An 18,831-nucleotide genomic window follows, 5' to 3' on the forward strand; every position below is an offset into this window, starting at 1 on the left:
GTTCCATTTAGCATTGCATGGCTCTTACAGGTAAAATGATGGTACACAGTAGGTGTTCAGAGTTATTCATGAAATCACCTCTGGGAATAATGAGCTTTGGCACAAAAAGCCAAAGCTATAGTTATAATGTGGAGAAGGAAACAGCAACCCACTAAAGTGTTCTTGCCTGGAGAATCCCACGGACAGAGAAGCCTGGTAGGCTGCAGTCCATGGGGTCTCACAGAGTCGGACACGACTGAAGCGACACAGCAGCATAGTTATAATGAGTTTACATCGGTTAATACTACATTAAGATTATTTCTCTTTGTGACTGCTCCCTAGTAGGCTGTTCATTGAGGGCAGGGACTCTGTAACAGAACAATCCAGAACCCATGACACTGCATGGCACAAAGATCTTCAACAAATGTTACTAAGCTCAATGTGGCTGAGGAATAAAACCTACAGAGAGAAGGTACAATCATTGCCTTTGTTTCCAGATTCTGGCTTCTGAATAATGTCAGGCTCCCTTCAGAGTTCACCAGATAGCATCTTAGGAGAACAACAGGACTAGACAGGGTGCAGGTTGAATTGTGCAGTCACATGGGTTAGCACTACACAGGACCTAAGAGTTACTTTTTTTGGCAAGTTCTCAGGTTTTTCACTTTGGAGAAGGCAATGGCACCCCACTCCAGTCCTCTCGCCTGGAAAATCCCATGGGCAGAGAAGCCTGGTGGGCTGCAGTCCATGGGGTCGCTAAGAGTCGGACAGGACTGAGTGACTTCACTTTCACTTTTCACTTTCATGCATTGGAGAAGGAAATAGCAACCCACTCCAGTGTTCTTGCCTGGAGAATCCCAGGGATGGGGGAGCCTGGTGGGCTGCCGTCTATGGGGTCGCACAGAGTTGGATACGACTGAAGCGACTTAGCAGCAGCAGCAGGTTTTTCACTTCAGAGAAACACAGTGGAATCAATTACTGGATCTTTTAGCTATAGCTAAGTCAGGACAGCATGGTATGCTAAATGCAAGCCTGCTGAGTCAGTCTAGGGAGCAAGGCATGGCTACCAAATGCAGTCCAAGTCATGAACTCTGTGTGTCTGATTCATCACAAGAGGTGAAATGTCATCAGTTCTAATTTTTGTCAGCCTCTCTCTGAACAGCTCACAGATGTATTACTCATTCTATTCTATGTTTTACTGTACAATGACAACATTATTTTTTTTTTCCCAAAACAATTTCAAAGCCTTAGTAGTTTTCACCAGACTTATGAATGACTAATAATGTTGGCTTCCAAATCACTGATGTATATTTGAATTTTTCATGTCACTTTTTGAGAGGGCATTGTACGTTTTCATTAAATGAACTATATTATACATAATTTTCAGGCAATATTACAATCTGCTTTTTTAATTTTAATAAAAGAATTTTACTGTTTCATAACTTTAAGGGAAAATACTCTGCAGGTAGTCCTATAAAATAGAGCAATTTTATGAGTTTCCAAACTGCAAGCTATTTAACAGCCTCCATTTGGTAATTACAAAGATTTATAGCCTTTCCTAGTCTCCCACAAAATTCAGAGCTGATCTGTCCGGTTGACTTACAGACTGACTTAGAGGTCTCCACATTCATTATCTTTGACAGGAAGCTATTAGATTAGGTTAAAGATTTAAGACTAGTATATGTTTGGGAATGGGAGTGAGAGGTTTAAAACTAATTTATAGGAATATAATCTACTGGTTATTTTCATATTTCATCAAAAAATATTTTAGAAAATGTCACAATACTAGTTGATCACATTGAGATGACAAAATGTTCTGCTTTTGCTTCACTAAGAGAAGGGAGTCATTCATCTCATTTTAGATTCATATTTTCAGCATCACCTGACAGTTTATCATTTATCAAGGAATTAACCTAATACAAAAGTTATAAAAAGGAGATTATCAGGATACTACAGATGTAGTTGATGTTATGAGTCTAATAATATCCATATCAGTATGTTGTACAGGCTTTACTATTACACAGAAAACAAGATAGCTGTCCTGGTTACTTTTTTTCCAATATCTCATAATATGTAACTACAAAATTTTATTTTTAAATTCTTCATAAGTCCCTGTTATACAAAAACTTAATTTCATATTATATAAACAATGTATAACATGCACCCTTTAAAAACTATATATAAAATGTGAATTTTTAAAAATCTGGGTGTGTCAAGATTTGTTTTGTGTGTTAAAAATAAATGAGGCAGCTTAGAAACAAACTCACCAGAACAGGTAATGCAGCTTAAGTGAAATGATTCAGTTTAGTTCTAGATTTGCAGTCATATATTTTTAGACTTTTATAATAATACTTAGTTAACAACTTGCATTGTCTAATTATTAATAAGCTAAATTAAGAGAATTTCCCTTTGTTTTACATGTTTAATTCTATTTTTTATATATACTGATTTAAATATATACATTTTTACCAATGAGTTTGAAATATTTTCAGAAAATAAACTAATTAAATGAACTTTATTTCTAATTATTGATGTATTTACCACAATTGCTGAACATTTTATCTATACCAAAATTTTTCAGAGTCCTTTCCTTAATATTAATGAATGTAATGTAGCTAGCATGTAGCTAGCATGCAGGGTAATAACAAATTTGCAATAGTATTAATAATATAAATTTTAATTTGCCATTAAAACCAATTTGAAAAAATACATTAATAATGATTAAAGAAACACAATCTTTCTATGGACCTATATTCAATTCAAATGCTGTTCTGCTGTATGCTAAGGCCCTTTGCGTATGAATTTCTATTTCCTTCTGCTCTCCAATATACTGTAGGAGATAAGACCAGAACACAAAGATTTCCCAACAACAGACAGAAAGGTCACCGTCATAAACAACTCTATGCATAGAAGGAAGATACAAGGAGGCAACTTCTGTTTATAAGAGAATTTTACTTTCAGACATTGTGCTTAGTTGCTCAGTTGTGTTCGACTCCTTGTGACCATGGATTGTAGCCCTCCAGGCTCCTCTGTCCATGGGAATTCTCCAGGCAAGAATACTGGAGTGGGTTGCCATTTCCGTCTCCATCCAAGCATTAGTGCTCCAGTTTATTCACAGGAAAACAAATAAATAAGAGACATGCTTTCTGAGAACATTTAGTTACAGAACTCTGAGAGACTAAAAAAAAAAAAAACCCTATACCAAAAGAAAATGAGCATGAAATTTAGGTCACTGCTAAATTAATATTTCCTCTGTGGGTTTTCCTTTACCAATTGCTTTTACACACACTTCATATCTAAGTACTGAGACTAAATGAGTCGAAAATTTTGCTTTCTCATTGATGCTCCATTAGCAGGATTGAACTCTCTTGCACAGGGTCTAAGCTATTTTAAATCAAGGAGGTGGCTGTGGCACCTTTTTACCCAACAATAAATTATTCTGATTTTATTAATTCATGGCTGATGCATTTTTCCCACAATGTCCTTTGACTGCTGTCCCCTGACATGCTGTAACACATGAAGTTGTATCCAAGGTATTTGTCACTCTACCACTAGCTGTTTTCTAAAATACGTGAACCTAAGGACTCCGTGTTCTCTATCCTAAATCAATTTGCCTCAGAGAACTAAAGACTCTGAATATCTTGGCATTCTCCAAACTACTGAAGTGTGTGCTCAATTTGCTGTGCTTTAGTTTCTCTGGTGGTAAAGACTGCAGGAAACCCAGGTTCAACCCCTGAGTTGGGAAGAGCTCCTGGAGAAGGAAATGACAACCCACTTCAGTATACTTGCCCAGGAAATCCCATGGACAGAGGAGCCTGGTGGGCTACGGTTCATGGGATTGCAAAGAATTGGACACGACTGAGTGACTAACACTTTCACCTTTCTCTTTCCGAAATCTTTAATCCTTTCCACAAGTTGTCTCCCATCTGAAACAAGGGAGACCTCTCTTAGGTTCTGGAAGTATAGTCTTTTCTCCTCCTCATCTTCACAGCCAAACTCTGTGAAAATGTAGTCCCCAAATTCCATCTCCATTTGTTCACATCTAATTTACTTCTGAGGCCATACTAATCCAGGATTATCTGTTTTAACACAGAAAAATCCCATAACCCAGGAAAACTTGCAATCTTAGATAAAGTGGGGCAGCTGGTCACCTTTAAACTCCTCTTCTTTTCTCACATTACCTCCACCTCCAATCACTCTTCAAATTGTGAGAGTTAAACCCTTTATCCTGAATTCATTCTTTCCTTTTAATTCTCACAGTCTCCTAGTTCAAATTCTCACCTGCTCACAGCCTACTTTATAAGCCTCCTCAATGAGAATGACTCCCTTAACTCTACTATCAAATCCATCTTTCTAAAAGGCTAATCTGATTGTTACCTGGTTTGCTTGCGTGTGTGTGTGAAAGTCGCTCACTCGTGTCTAACTCCTTGCGATCCCCATGGACTATACTGTCCATGGAATTCTCCAGGCCAGAATACTGGAGTGGGTAGCCTTTCCCGTCTCCAAGGGATCTTCCCAACTCAAGGATCGAACCCAGGTCTCCTGCATTGCGGGTGGGTTCTTTACCAGCTGAGCCACCAGGGAAGCCCAAGAATACTGGAGTGGGTAGCCTATTCCTTCTCCAGGAGATCTTCCTGACCCAGGAATCAAACTGGGGTCTCCTGCATTGCAGGTGGATTCTTTACCAACTGAGCTATCAGGGAAGCCATGGTTTGCTTAACATGCTTTAATAGATTCCCTCTGAAAATAATAAAACTTCTATCAGATACTTGGTGATCTTGAGCTTGTCTATCTGTATACACTTGCTTGTGTTTTATTTCCTCTTTCTTAAGCTCTATCAATACATATTATTACTCTCCAAATATGCTTTTATAGCCTCATACCTCTAGAGCTTTGTAAGTTATGCACTGTTCTTTCCTGGAATCCATCTTCTTGAGATTATTTGGTATATCCTACTTACCCTCTAACTCTCAGCACAAGGACAGCCTCCTCTTGGGAGTCATCCACATCCTTCTAGGCAGATAAGAGATCTCCCCGCTTTTCCCCTGTATCTTGTATTTTCTTCCATTTTAATATATACCTCACCACATTAAAATAATCTCTTGGTTCTCCTTCCTTTCTAAGATACAAGGTCCTTAGGGAGAGGTGCTATGCATTTTCCTGTCATATGTATTATACCAGCAGAGTTTCTATCTCAATAAATAATTGCTGCATTAATGTTTAATGAAGCAATTACATTATTTTATATTCCTACTTTTAGGAGGCAGGGTAGATAAAAGCATATAGATAAGATCTTGTAAACAGAAACTTATTATCATTCTTTTATCCTACCTGCCCCTATACAATTTCTTCATAGGTTGTATCTTGCACCTGAAAAGTGACTAAGAGTGACTAGACCTATCAAAATTGGAAAAAAAAAAATGTTAACGATTTGCTTACAGTTCTTGCATCCCAGATGGACAGTGACTTATCGGCAGAGCCTGTGAGAAGAGTGTTGGAGTAAGGAAAAAACTCGATGCTGTTCACAGAATCTGTGTGTCCATACAAGGTATATCTGCATCTTTCACTGCACAGAGAAAAATTAAGAGTTCAAGTTTGCAAAGTGAGCACCTAAATGTTCCTTATTCTTTCTGTACAATGCTAAAAAAGATAATAAATGTTTGAGGCATAGTTTTGTAAGTGGCAAAAATGTACAACGACATTTTAAAGGAGCATTCTACAACCACCTTATATTCCAAGCACTTTACAGAATTAGTAGCATAAAATAGACTAATTACATCCAATTTATAAAATCACTTGGGAAAGCTGTCTTTACACTATCGCATTTATTCTTTATCATGAAATTACTACTTAAAAATTGCTCCCATCACATGAAGTAATATTCTGAGAAAAGAACTGCATGCGTGCTACAATATGTGAAGACCAGATAAACTTCTTTAACTTGCTCAGTTTCTTTCTTTCTTTTTTTTTTCCCTCAGTGTGGGCTGTATATTAGAATCACCTATTGTGCAGCTTAACCAGCTGATTCAGTTCAGTTCAGTCACTTGGTTGTGCCCGACTCTTTGCGACCCCATGGAGTGCAGCACGCCAGGCTTCCCTGTCCATGGGATTCTCCAGGCATTTGGTTGTGATATTAGAAATGTACCTATGTGCTGTGCTGTGCTTCGTTGCTCAGTCATGTACAACTCTCTGCAACATAGCCTGCCAGGCTCCTCTGTCCATGGAATTCTCCAGGCATTTCTAGTATGATAACCAGCCGGTTAAGCTCTGATCAACTGACTGGTGACTGGCTTGAGCCATTCCACACATGACAGTACAGTGGAGTGGGAAAAATTCTGCAATGGGAGCTGGGAGACTGGATTCCAGTCCTATCTATGACAAGAACCAGTAGGGTTACCATAGAGAAGTTATTCATCTCAGGAACAGTACAGTTCCTTCTTGTGAGACTGAAATTACTTAATTTGAAGCATTGAGAGGTCCAATGTAGCTCCAACAATCTGAGATTTTTGACTAAGGCAGTAAACATAAAAGGGAAAGAAGAAGTCAAACTGAGCATAACATCTAATAACTGTTTGGAATGAAGCTTATTTCACCGGAAATTTTGGCATTTTTGAGAAGCCAGAAAATTTTAAGATTTGTGTGGATACATATGTAAATTACTCAATAGCAATTCCCTTGATTGATACTTTTCATATCAAAGTGAAGTACTGTAGTAATTAATATCAGGAACAAGGAAATAAAATCAATAAATTCATTAATCATGGCCATTTTGTATCAGTTCCCTTATCTCAATATTTCTGAGAGAGGCTGATAATAATTTGATCTTTAAAGTTGATGAAATGTCAGTCTCTACCAGGGGTCCACACACTATGGCCCTTTGGCTAGTTGCCTATTTTTGTAAAGAATGATTTACTGGAACATGTCAATTTGTTTACATATGTCTATTGCTGCTTTCCCCTGACAATAGCAGAGTTGCATAGTTATGAGAGACCATATGGTTCATAAGCCTAAAATATTTAGTATGTGACCTTTCAAAAAGATATTTGGATATTTATAAGTATGCTCAGATTTTATGACATGTTTTTGAGATGGGTGCTAAACTTACAGGATAAATTACTTTATTTTTATAGAATTCTTGTTTTGTGTAGAAATTTTACCTGCTGTTTTCTAATAATTCTAAAAATATCAATATAAAGCATTTTTTGAAAGGCTTACATTCCAAAGTCCATTATAATGAAATAATCATCTTTAACTATTAATTGCTCCAGGTATAGCTCTATAAGAGACAGAGAGAGATTTTACAGCAAAAGGAAAATTATGTGTATATTATATACTGTAGCAAATTATTAAATTAAATTATATGAGTTTACCATGAATGAAAACAATTAGGATTAAAGGCATGGTTGAAAGTTGTCAATGTTTTTTAATTCTGAAATATTGTCTAAAAGGCACTCTCAGATTGAGAAAATATTAAAAATTAAGCATGCTATTTTTAGTTGTATTTCATTTATAGAAAGTATAAGTCAAAAAGGAAATGTTTGTAATTATGACATGTTTATAATTCCTCCCACTTTTACTCACCAACCAAGCTTTTGAAATAAAATTGTCAATCTTACAATGTCAAAAATCAAAACACATATGATCAGCAATCACAAGTCAGTTTTTGTGCCAGTGTTCTCCCAGTGTTCAGTGAATATCTACTTAAATAAATTTTCTGAACTTTTATATATTTTCTTGATTATTCACTACTTCAAGAGCAATTTTGAATGGTCGTAATATCCTGAGTCATCAATCCTCAAACATTTGTGGATAAATGTTTCACTGTCTCCTATGAGAGACAAAGTCCAAGGCCAGCCTAATCTCTCTTACCGTTCATGCTTAGCTTCCCCTGTGGATGATCTGCTTTTTATGCCCACAGCCCTAATATTCTTTTGCAAACAATGGAATGCAGCATGGCATGGCTTGGTAGCAATTTCCATCTTAGACTTTTGTTCTTCTAGTATAGAGTTATTCCTTTACTATATATTCATATTTTTCTCTTCCATTTATTCTTTTTTTTCCCTTTAGGAACACTAGCTGTTTTATTTTGTTTCATTTTTCTCCTTCATTTAATATTCTTTCTATAATCCTTGTATTATAGAGAGAAATTATATATACATATATATGGATATAAGGATTATAGAGAGAAATACATATACACACACATATATATATACACATATATATACATATATATGTAATTACTTTTTTACAACTTAAACATTTTTTAATTATGGTTATTTGTGTGTATGTGAAGAGGGAGCAATCTATAAAACCTTTATGTTTCTGATTTAACTTTTCCCCCAATATTTCTCAGTCTGCTTTTCAACTATTGTCTTATAAAATAATAAAATTCTTTAACTCTTTTGATGTTCTCTTTTATTATATAAAATCAACTTGAAATATAGGATTTCTGTAATTCATTGAAAATATAGAGGACTTTTTGTCTTAATTATTGGTAATTTTACTTAGGTAATTCCTTCTTCACTGTATATTCTTCAGTAGAATTTGGTTTATATTCATTTATTCAATTTTTTCAATTCATCATCAGTTCTGGGTTCGTTTCTTTTATTATGACAATATTATATGGGACAGCCACTTGCTAAAGATTAACAGCAGAAAGAGGGAAATTAGATTTATCTTTCATTTCTAATCAGATTTGCTCCCTTCCAAAAATACTTCTCACTAAATACTACTGGGTTTATCCCTCAAGTTCATCTTTCCTTCACTTTTGCATTTTTTTAAGTATAGATATAGCTTGTTGTCAAACAACTCAAGTCACAGGCTTTATGTTAACTCTAAAGGCTCCTGCCTCCCTCACCACCCTCAGCCTGCCTCACCTCTGGCAGTTTCCTCTATCTTCTTTATCTAACAGTAAAAATGTCTTGTTGGAATTTGTGCCACCATGATAAAGTAACCAGTACAGTACTTTTCTCTCCAAAATAAACAACTATAAAATGACACACATTATATGTGGCTATGATTTTCTGGCACTGAACTAAACACAGAAAAGGAGGGTACCCCTGAGCACAGGAAAATATTTAGGGAGCACCATGACCTCTCTTCTTCTCTTCTCCGAGAAGCCCCAGCAAGGTGGTAGGCATTGGAGCAACTTTGAAAAGATAACCCCTGTCCAAGGGCAAAGGAGAAGCCCCAGCAAGACAGTAGGAGGAGCAAAATTGCCCCACTGAGAATAAAACCCCATACCCGCCAGAGACTCTCAGAAGTCTCAAACAAACCTTGTATGCACCAGGACCCAGAGACCCCACAGAGACTAAGACAGAACTATGTTTGGGTGTCTCCTGCGGAGGTATGGGTCAGCAGTGGCCTGCTGCAGGGGCAGTGGCTCTGGATGCAGTAGACCTGGGTATGGCATAAGCCCTCTTGGAGGAGGTCACCATGAACCCCACCATAGAGCTGCCATAACTTACACAGGACTGGGGTAACAGACTCTTGGAGGGCACAAACAAAACCTTGTGTGCACCAGGACCCAGGAAAAAGGAGCAATGACCCCCCAAAAAAAACTGACTCAGACTTGCCCGTGAATGTCCAGGGGTCTCTGGCAGAAGCATGGTCAGAGGTGGCGTGGTGCAGGGTTGGGGGCACTGAGTGCAGCAGTGCTTGCATGGGACCTGTTGAAGGAGGTCAGCATTATTTTCATTACCTCCAACATAGTTTGGCCTCAGGTCAAATAATAGGGAGGGAACACAGACCCATCCATCAACAGAAAATTGGATTAAATATTTACTGAGCATGGCACTGGCCATCAGAATAAGACTCAGTTTCCCCCTCAGTCAGTCTCTCCCATCAGGAAGCTTCCATAAGCCTTTAACCTTCTCCATCAGAGGGCACACAGAATGAAAACCACAATGACAGAAAACTAACCAATCTGATCACATGGGCAACAGCCTTGACTAACTCAATGAAACTGTGAGCCATGCCATGTAGGGCCACCCAAGATGGACAGGTCATGGTGGAGAGATCTGACAAAACATGGTCTACTGGAGAAGGGAACAGCAAACCACTTCAGTAATCTCACCTTGAGAACCCCACAAACGGTATGAAAAAGCAAAAAAAAAAATAAAAAATAGGACACTAAGAGATTAACTCCCCAGGTCGGTAGGTGCCCAATATGCTACTGGAGATCAGTGGAGAACTATCTCCAGAAAGAGTGTAGAGATGGAACCAAAGCAAAAACAACACCCAGCTGTGGATGTGACTAGTGATAGAAGTAAAGTCTGATGCTGTAAAGAGCAATATTGCATAAGAACCTGGAATGTTATGTCCATGAATCAAGGCAAATTGGAAGCGGTCAACTAGGAGATGGCGAGAGTGAACATCGACATTTTAGGAATCAGCAAACTAAAATGGACTGGAATGGGTGAATTTAACTCAGATAACCATTATATCTACTACTGTAGGCAAGAATCCCTTAGAAGAAATGGAGTAGCCATCATAGTCAACAAAAGAATCCAACATTCAGTAATTGGATGCAATCTCAAAAACAACAGAATGATCTCTGTTTGTTTCCAAGGCAAACCATTTAATATCACAGTAATCCAAGTCTATGCCCCAACCAGTAACACAGAAGAAGCTGAATGGTTGTATGAAGACCTACAAGACCTTCTAGAACTAACACCCAAAAAAGATGTCTTTTATACTATAAGGGACTGGATTGCAAAAGTAGGAAGTCAAGAATTACCTGGAGTAACAGGCAAATTTGGCCTTGGAGTACAGAATGAAGGAGGGCAAATGCTAATAGAGTTTTGCCAAGAGAATGCCCTGATCATAGCAATTATCCTCTTCCAACAACAAAAGAGAAGACTCTACACATGGACATCACCAGATTGTCAATACCAAAATCTGATTATTTAAATTATTTGCAGCAAAAGATGGAGAAGCTCTATACAGTCATAAAAACAAGATGGTGAGCTGACTGTGGCTCAGATCATAAATTCCTTATTGCCAAATTCAGACTTATATTGAAGAAAGTAGGGAAAAACCACTAGATCATTCAGATATGACCTAAGTCAAACCCCTTAAGATTATACAGTGGAAGTGATTAATAGATTCAAGGGATTAGATTTGATAGAGTGCCTGAAGAAGTATGAATGGAGATTCATGACACTGTACGGGAGGCAGGGATCAAGACCATCCCCAAGAAAGTAATACAAAAAGGGAAAATGGTTATCTGAGGAGGTCTTACAGATAGCTGTGAAAAGAAGGGAAGAGAAATGGGAAGGAGAAAAGGAAAGATATACCCATTTGAATGCAGAATTCCAAAGAATAGCAAGGAGAGATAAGATAGCCTTCCTCAGTGATCAATGCTAAGAAAAAGAGGGAAACAACTGAATGGGAAAGACTAGGGAGCTCTTCAAGAAAATTAGAGATAACAAGGGAACATTTCATGGAAAGATGGGCACAATAAAGGACAGAAATGGTATGGACCTAACAGAAGCAGAAGATATTAAGAAGAGGTATCAGGAATACACAGAACTATACAAAAAAGATCTTCATGACCAAGAGAATCATGATGGCGTGATCACTCACCTAGAGCCAGTCATCCTGGAACGCGAACTCAAGTGGGCCTGAGGAAGCATCACTACGAACAAAGCTAGTGGAGGTGATGGAATAATCCTAAAACATGATGCTGTGAAAGTGCTGCACTCAGTATGCCAGCAAATTTGGAAAACAGCCGTGGCCACAGGACTGGAAAAGGTCAGTTTTCATTCTGATCCCAAAGAAAGACACTGCCAAAAATGCTCAAACTAGTGCACAATTACATTCATCTCACATGCTAGCAAAGTAATGCTCAAAATTCTCCAAGCCAGGCTTCAACAGTATATGAACCGTGAACTTCCAGATGTTCAAGCTAGATTTAGAAAAGGCAGAGGAACCAGAGATCAAATTTCCAACGTCCACTGGATCATCAAAAAAGCAAGAGAGTTTTAGAAAAATACCTACTTCTGCTTTATCGACTATGCCAAAACCTTTGACTGTGTGGATCACAACAAACTGTGGAAAATTCTTCAAGGGATTGGAATGCCAGACCACCTGACCTGCATCCTGAGAAATCTATATGCCAGTCAAGAAGCAACAGTTAGAACTGGACATGGAACAGCAGACGGGTTTCAAATTTGGAAAGGAGTACGTCAAGGCTGTTTATTGTCACCCTGCTTATTTAACTTATAGTACATCATGAAAAATGCTGGGCTGGATGAAGGACAAGTTGGAAGCAAGGTTGCTGGGAGAAATATCAATAACCTTAGATATGCAGATGATACCACCCTTATGGCAGAAAGTGAAGAACTAAAGAGCCTCTTGATGAAAGTGAAAGAGGAGAGTGAAAAAGTTGGCTTAAAATTCAACATTAAGTAAATGAAGATCATGGCATCTGGTCCCATCACTTCATGGCAAATACATGGGGAAACAATGGAAACAGTGACAGACTTTATTTTCTTGGGCTCCAAAATCACTGCATATGGTGATTACAGCCATGAAATTAAAAGATGCTTGCTCCTTGGAAGAAAAGCTATGACCAACCTAGATAGCATATTAAAAAGCAGAGACATTAGTTTGCCAACAAAGTAGAGAGACTACTAGTCTCCAAGAGACTAGAGGTTTTACTTGTCTCTAGTCAAGGCTATTGTTTTTCCAGTAGTCACGTATGGATGTAAGCGTTGGAGTATAAAGAAAGCTGAGCATCGAAGAATTGATGATTTTGAACTGTGGTGTTGGATAAGACTCTTGAGGAGACTGTTGAGAGTCCCTGGAACAGCAAGAGATCCAACCAGTCTATCCTAAAGGAAATCAGTCCTGAATTTCATTGGTGACTGATGTTGAAGCTGAAACTCCAATACTTTGGTCACCTGATACAAAGAAGTGACTCACTGAAAACACCTGGATGCTGGGAAAGATTGAAGGTGGGAAGAGAAGGGGATGACAAAGGATGAGATGCTTGGATGGCATCACCGACTGGATGGACATGAGTTTGAGTATGCTCTGGGAGTTGGTGATGGACAGGGAAGCCTGGCATGCTGCAGTTCGTGGGACTGCAGAAGAATTGGACACGACTGAGCCACGTTACTGAACTCTACTGAATGACCTCACTGACTTTCTGCTTGGAAGCACTTACTGCTATCAAAATAAGAGTAGAACCCTGGTAGAAGTGAAGTCTCACTGAAAGTCAAAGTCTTAGTTGCTCAGAGTCTGACTCTTTGCAATCCCACTAGGCTCCTCTCTCCATGAGTTCTCCAAGCAAGAATTCCAGAGTGGGTAGCCATTCTCTTCTCCAGGAGATTTTTCCCACCCGGGGATCAAACTTGGGTCTCCCTCATTGTGGGAAGATCCTTTATTGTCTGAGCCACCAATGGGGGTAGATGTGAAGTCTCAGAAGAACCGAGAGGAAATGAGAATAATCTGGGCTGCTGGGCTGCCTGGTTCTTGCAGTGAAGGGTACATGAATAAAGGGAGCTGCATGGCAAATGGCAGCAGTTTGGGAATTTGCCATGAATTGTTGGCCAAGGTCTAGATGACATTTCTACAGTGTAAGAGTCCACAAGCCCTTGAAGATATTTCATGCTGGGTGGTTGAATGCTGTACAGTGATACCAGAGACCAGGTATTATTGGAAGATATTGGACTTTAATCTCATCTAGAGTGGACAGACTCACTGGGTACATCAGACTTTCAGTTGGAACCACAAAAAAGAACCCACCATAGGAGTAAGGGTCAGGTTCACTGCTGCTGCTGCTGCTAAGTCGCTTCATTCATGTCCGACTCTGTGCGACCACAGAAATGGCAGCCCACCAGGCTCCCCCGTCCCTGGGATTCTCAGGAAAGAACACTGGAGTGGGTTGCCATTTCCTTCTCCAATGCATGAAAGTGAAAAGTGAAAGTGAAGTTGTTCTGTCGTGTTCGACTCCTAGCGACCCCATGGACTGCAGCCCACCAGGCTCCTCCGTCCATGGGATTTTCCAGGCAAGAGTACTAATGGAAGTTAAAAACCAAAGTAGACTTGTTTTGACCAAGAATAAAACTAAGCCTGAAAGGCAAAAATGATATGTCTATAATTAAATAGATTGCTGGAACAGAACTTATATAGAAAGACCAATATAGACTCCTTAAAATTTGTTACTAATGATATCCAGCATTTGATTTAAAAAAATAGTACACATGTAAAGAGGTGAAAAAGGTATAAACAAGAAAAAAATGCAGTATTAGAAACAGACTCAACTTTTTAATCAAACACCAAGATTTCAACCATATATCATAATCACAGGTAAGGATTTAAAGAAACTGCTAAATGGGTCTACAAAGACAGAATGTCAGAGAATAAATAGAAACTATAAAAAAACAATTGATAAGTATAACATGTGAAATAAAGTTCATTGCATGAGCAAAAAGCACATCGAATACTGCAGGAATAAAAGGATTGGTGGACTTGAATAAGATAAATAGAACTTACAGAAATAGAAAGAAAACATATTGAAGAACCATTGACAGAACCTCAGTCGTTAGTGGGGATAATCACATGGTCTAATAGAAATAATTGGGTTTCTGGAGGTCGTGGGGAGCGTAGAAAAGGAAAGAAAGAGAAAAGGGTTAGAACAATTTTGAAAGAACAATTGCTCAAGTGCTCCCCAATTTGATGAGAAATGCCAATATACAGATCATACTAGCTCAGGAAAATCCAAACATAATTAATAACAGACAGAACACACCTAAGCATATCATATTAAAACTGCTAAAAGCAAAATATAAAACAAAAATCTGAAAGTCACAATCAATGAAAGAAACATAACACGTAGGTAACAATGGTGCAATGACAACTGACTTCTCAATAGAAACAATAGAATATAACAGAACAACTTTTTTAAGGGCTGAATTGAATTATTTAAAATTCAATAATCAGTTAAAATACCTTCAATAAGGAAGATGAAATAACTTTTCAAATAAATCACCAGCAGATCTTTCCTATAAGAGATGCTGAAGAGAAGGTATTCAGACTGAATGGAAAGGACAACAGATGGAAATATCCATATATAGAAAAGAATGACATCATCTAAAATGATAACTATTTGGGTAAATGGAAAAACACCTTTTTTTTTTTAATTTTTAAAAGACAACTGGTTAAAGATACCATCATTGTACTAGATAGTGTCTTAAGTATGTAGAAGTAAACTAAAAGATAGCAAAATCACAAGAACCAGGGTAAATACAGAATTACATTGTTTTAAGGTACTCAGATGAAGTAGTACCATATTGCCTCATTAGACTGTGACTAAAAATAATGAATTGTTGACTTCTGCAACAATATACTTTAATAGCAATAATACCAAATGAAAGAATTCAGGTAAATATGCCTATGTATTATATAGTTGAATTCATATGAAGTTCAGGAACAGACACTCTATGGTTAGAAAGAAGACACCGTTTGCTGTGGGGAATGGGCTTTCATTAGATGAACTGGGAAATTATCTGTGGTTACAGAAATGGCCTACAGCTTCAACAGCTTAAAAGGTATATACATTTATCAAAATTCATCTATAATAATTGAACACTTCAGTGTTAAGTTCCACTGTGTATATCACCTCAACCAAACAATTAAAAGTAAATATCACTTGTGAGAATACTTTTTCCTTCTGCCTTCACTATCCTGATATGTGCGACACAATAAATACTAAATATATATTTCTGTGAATAGTTGAGTATTTATAGTGATTCTATCCTCTTATTAAGGCTCCACACATGTATGTGTCAAGTACATGCACCTTCATAGATGGACAAAGTATCTATAATATTTGGAATAGCTATACCAGTAATATATATATATATATATTTGTTCTCTAAAGGCATGCATTACATAGCTACCAGGAAGTCTTATGTCTAATTAAAAAGGAAATAAAAAGGAATGGAAATATAAAGAAATAGATACAAATCACAAAAAATTAACAGAAAAACACATGAGAGAAAATAAAACAATACTGATAATTACATTAAAAAGATGATCTGTGGACAGCATCAGCAAAATAATAAAGATGACATTTTTAACCTCTTATGAGCTATCATGGAAAGGTAGTTTCACTTGTGACAAAATTAAGCATTGCTATTTGCAAGTAGCTCATTAGCAGTAACTTTTTAAAAGGCTGTATTTATTAAATATAATAAATATGAATAAAATTATTATTTTTTAATTGAAGCATTCCAACCTATAAACAATTATGCTCTTACATTAATTTTTTGTACACACAAAATTTGCCAAAACACTAAAATGTCTAATACTGCACAATTTGGCAGTATTTTTAAGGCAAAGGTAACAGTGTCATATATGATTATATCCATTTCATCACAGGGAATATCTAACAAATACACACAGAAAACATGTGATTTAGTAATGTATATCCTTACATACTATGTGCGCTACTAGTAAAACACTGTGCACATTGACAGTTGATATTTAGGCTTTGTCTGCTGTCATTAAAACCCAATTTAATTATCTGGGAGTATATTCAGTTATGGTGGTAGGATAGAGGGAGAGGTTCCTCAATGATATATTCTAGTGCACAGAGTTTCCCAAATAAAAGAAAAAGCTGGGTCTTCACATAGCTTAAAGGAAGAAAGAACTGCTCAAGGGGGAAAGAAATCTGCTTACAAATCACTGGGTTTAGGTATGGGGCATTCCAGGCAGACAGACGGCAAGAGCAGGCTTGAGAGAGATTAATTAGCTGCCAGAGAAGGAAGTCCCATTCAGAATTCTTTGCAGGTGAAAATGGACTAAAGTGACAGAGCATGACTGCACCACAAGGGATGGAAATGATTTGCACATTTCCATCAAAAACGTAAACACTGAAGCCTGATGCAATTTTCTCTCCATTGCTCTGTCTTCTATTTTCCTAACATTTTTGTAGAGAGAAGTTAGTTAACACGAAAAAGCTCTTTATCAACTACCTCCTATTTTTACTTTACTTCCCCTTTTTTCTTCTGTTGTTGTCCGTTGCGCTCCTTGATTTAATTTATTATTCTGGGAACCAAAGAATGGCTATTTTTCTCAACTATGAACTTGTTAAAAAATAGTTATCCACTCTTCTAGAGCAGATGCATTTTCATCTAAAATGTATTTCCAACTTGTAACTTGTAAGAGGACATTGTTTTAACACACAGTACACACACAGTAGCCCTTCGTGAGGTATTAAATTTTAAAGATTCTATTTCCTTGGTGTATTTGTTATAACACTATTAATATTGGATACGAAACTGTATTTTTGAAACTTCAAGCTTGTATGAACTTTTATATCAACAAAATGTGGTTAATGCAATTACAGAACATTTGCAAAAGAGCAGCAATATGTATTTAAGTGAAATGAAGAGAAGGGTAAAAGATATCTATCCTTGTTTAGGAAAAAATACTGGAATTCATTATCTTATTAACCCTTAGTAAGACCTAAATTTTATTTATATTTTACGCTACAGATTTATTTTTAAAAATTAGTAGTTAATTCTGGAAAATCTTTTGCTTTAGAGAGAGCTGAAATTAATAGCAAGAATATTTACATTCTCATTTTGTTTTATGTCGTGTTTCATCATTTTTCCTTGTGTCATCTCCTGTTCTCTCTTTTTGTCTCTAATTCTCTAAAAGGGGAACCCATATCCCTACATTATTTTTTTCACTTTGTACTTAAATTATAAAGTCTCTCTTATTTTCTTAATTCTTTTACAATATGTATTAAAAAACCACCCCAATATTATGGCCCAAGACTTTAACTGTTGCTGTTGATAGTCCCTAACTCCTGACTTTTTGCGACCCCTTGGACAGTAACCTGCCAGTCTCCTTTGTCCATGGGATTCTGCAGGCAAGAATACTGGAGAGGGTTTCCATTTCCTTTTCCAGGGGATCTTCTGAACCCAGGGATTGACAGGCAAATTCTTTACCAGTGAGCCACCTGGGAAGCCCCAGGCTTTAATTGTTGTTTATTCACTAAATTGTGTCTGACTCTTTTGCAACCCCATGGACTGTGGGAAGATTGTTTTCTGATCCTACCTCTCTGCCTTTTTTTTTTTTAATTTTTATTAGAGTAGCTGATTTCCAATGTTGTGTTACTTTCTGCTGTGCAGCAAATTGACCGAGTCAATTATGTTCACATATTATACACACACACACACATACATATTCTTTTTTAGATTTTTCTCATATAGGTCATTACAGAGTATTGACTAGTGCTCCCTTTGTTCTACAACAGGTTCTTACTAGTTATCTATTTAATACATAGTAATGTGTATATGTCTTTTCATACTGTCATGGGGTTCTCACGGCAAGAATACTGGAGTGGGTTGCATTTTCTCCTCCAATGTATATGTTAATCCTAATTTCCTAATTTATGTGCCCCCCCCTCTTTCCCCTTTGGTAACCATAAATTTGTTTTCTACATCTGTGACTCTATTTATGTTTTATAAGTAAAAGACCTGGATTTTAAATATCATTTGTATAACTGAACGAACATACAACGATAATATTTATCATGAGGCTTATCTGAGATAAACATTATTTATGACAATAAATATATGAACTGAGAACTATCTCCAAATGGCAATAAAATTCTACTCTACCAATGTAAAAGGCAGATTTTCCAGCACCCTCAAATACCTGAAATATAATCAGGATTTGGAGAATAAAAGAAAAAAGGTGTATAAATAAAATAACCATAATTGAGTTGAGGACTTGCTTAGAGTACCCTCAAGTCCTTACTCAGATTGTTAAACAGTCAACTGAATTGTTTTTGCAAAGGATGCGAGTGCAGGGAGAAATTTAAGAGGCTGG

At 37.1% G+C, this 18,831-nt stretch overlaps 1 protein-coding gene and 1 long non-coding RNA gene across 5 annotated transcripts in view; one reads left to right on the plus strand and one right to left on the minus strand.

Annotated features, from left to right (window-relative positions):
- Window positions 1–18,831, minus strand: part of SPAG16 (sperm associated antigen 16) — a 1,071,375-nt gene that overhangs the window by 411,852 nt on the left and 640,692 nt on the right. For 3 of the 4 annotated variants that reach the window (XM_086341619.1, XM_086341641.1, XM_086341630.1), the window contains one exon: window positions 5,416–5,542. In XM_086341619.1, coding sequence (XP_086197745.1) covers window positions 5,416–5,542 — 127 coding nt within the window. Of the gene's footprint in view, window positions 1–5,415; window positions 5,543–9,554; window positions 9,648–18,831 lie in introns of those variants that run through there. The other variant, XM_086341652.1, reaches the window with a different exon arrangement.
- LOC147377902 (uncharacterized) lies at window positions 4,223–6,946 on the plus strand. Its single transcript, XR_015142408.1, has 3 exons — window positions 4,223–4,529; window positions 5,418–5,524; window positions 5,955–6,946. It is a non-coding gene; the product is annotated as an uncharacterized LOC147377902 (long non-coding RNA).

This window comes from Bos grunniens, chromosome 2 (assembly GCF_055505025.1).
Source record: "Bos grunniens cultivar Pamir isolate PY7600 chromosome 2, Bosgru_T2T1.0, whole genome shotgun sequence".
In the NCBI taxonomy this organism is placed as follows: domain Eukaryota; kingdom Metazoa; phylum Chordata; class Mammalia; order Artiodactyla; family Bovidae; genus Bos; species Bos grunniens.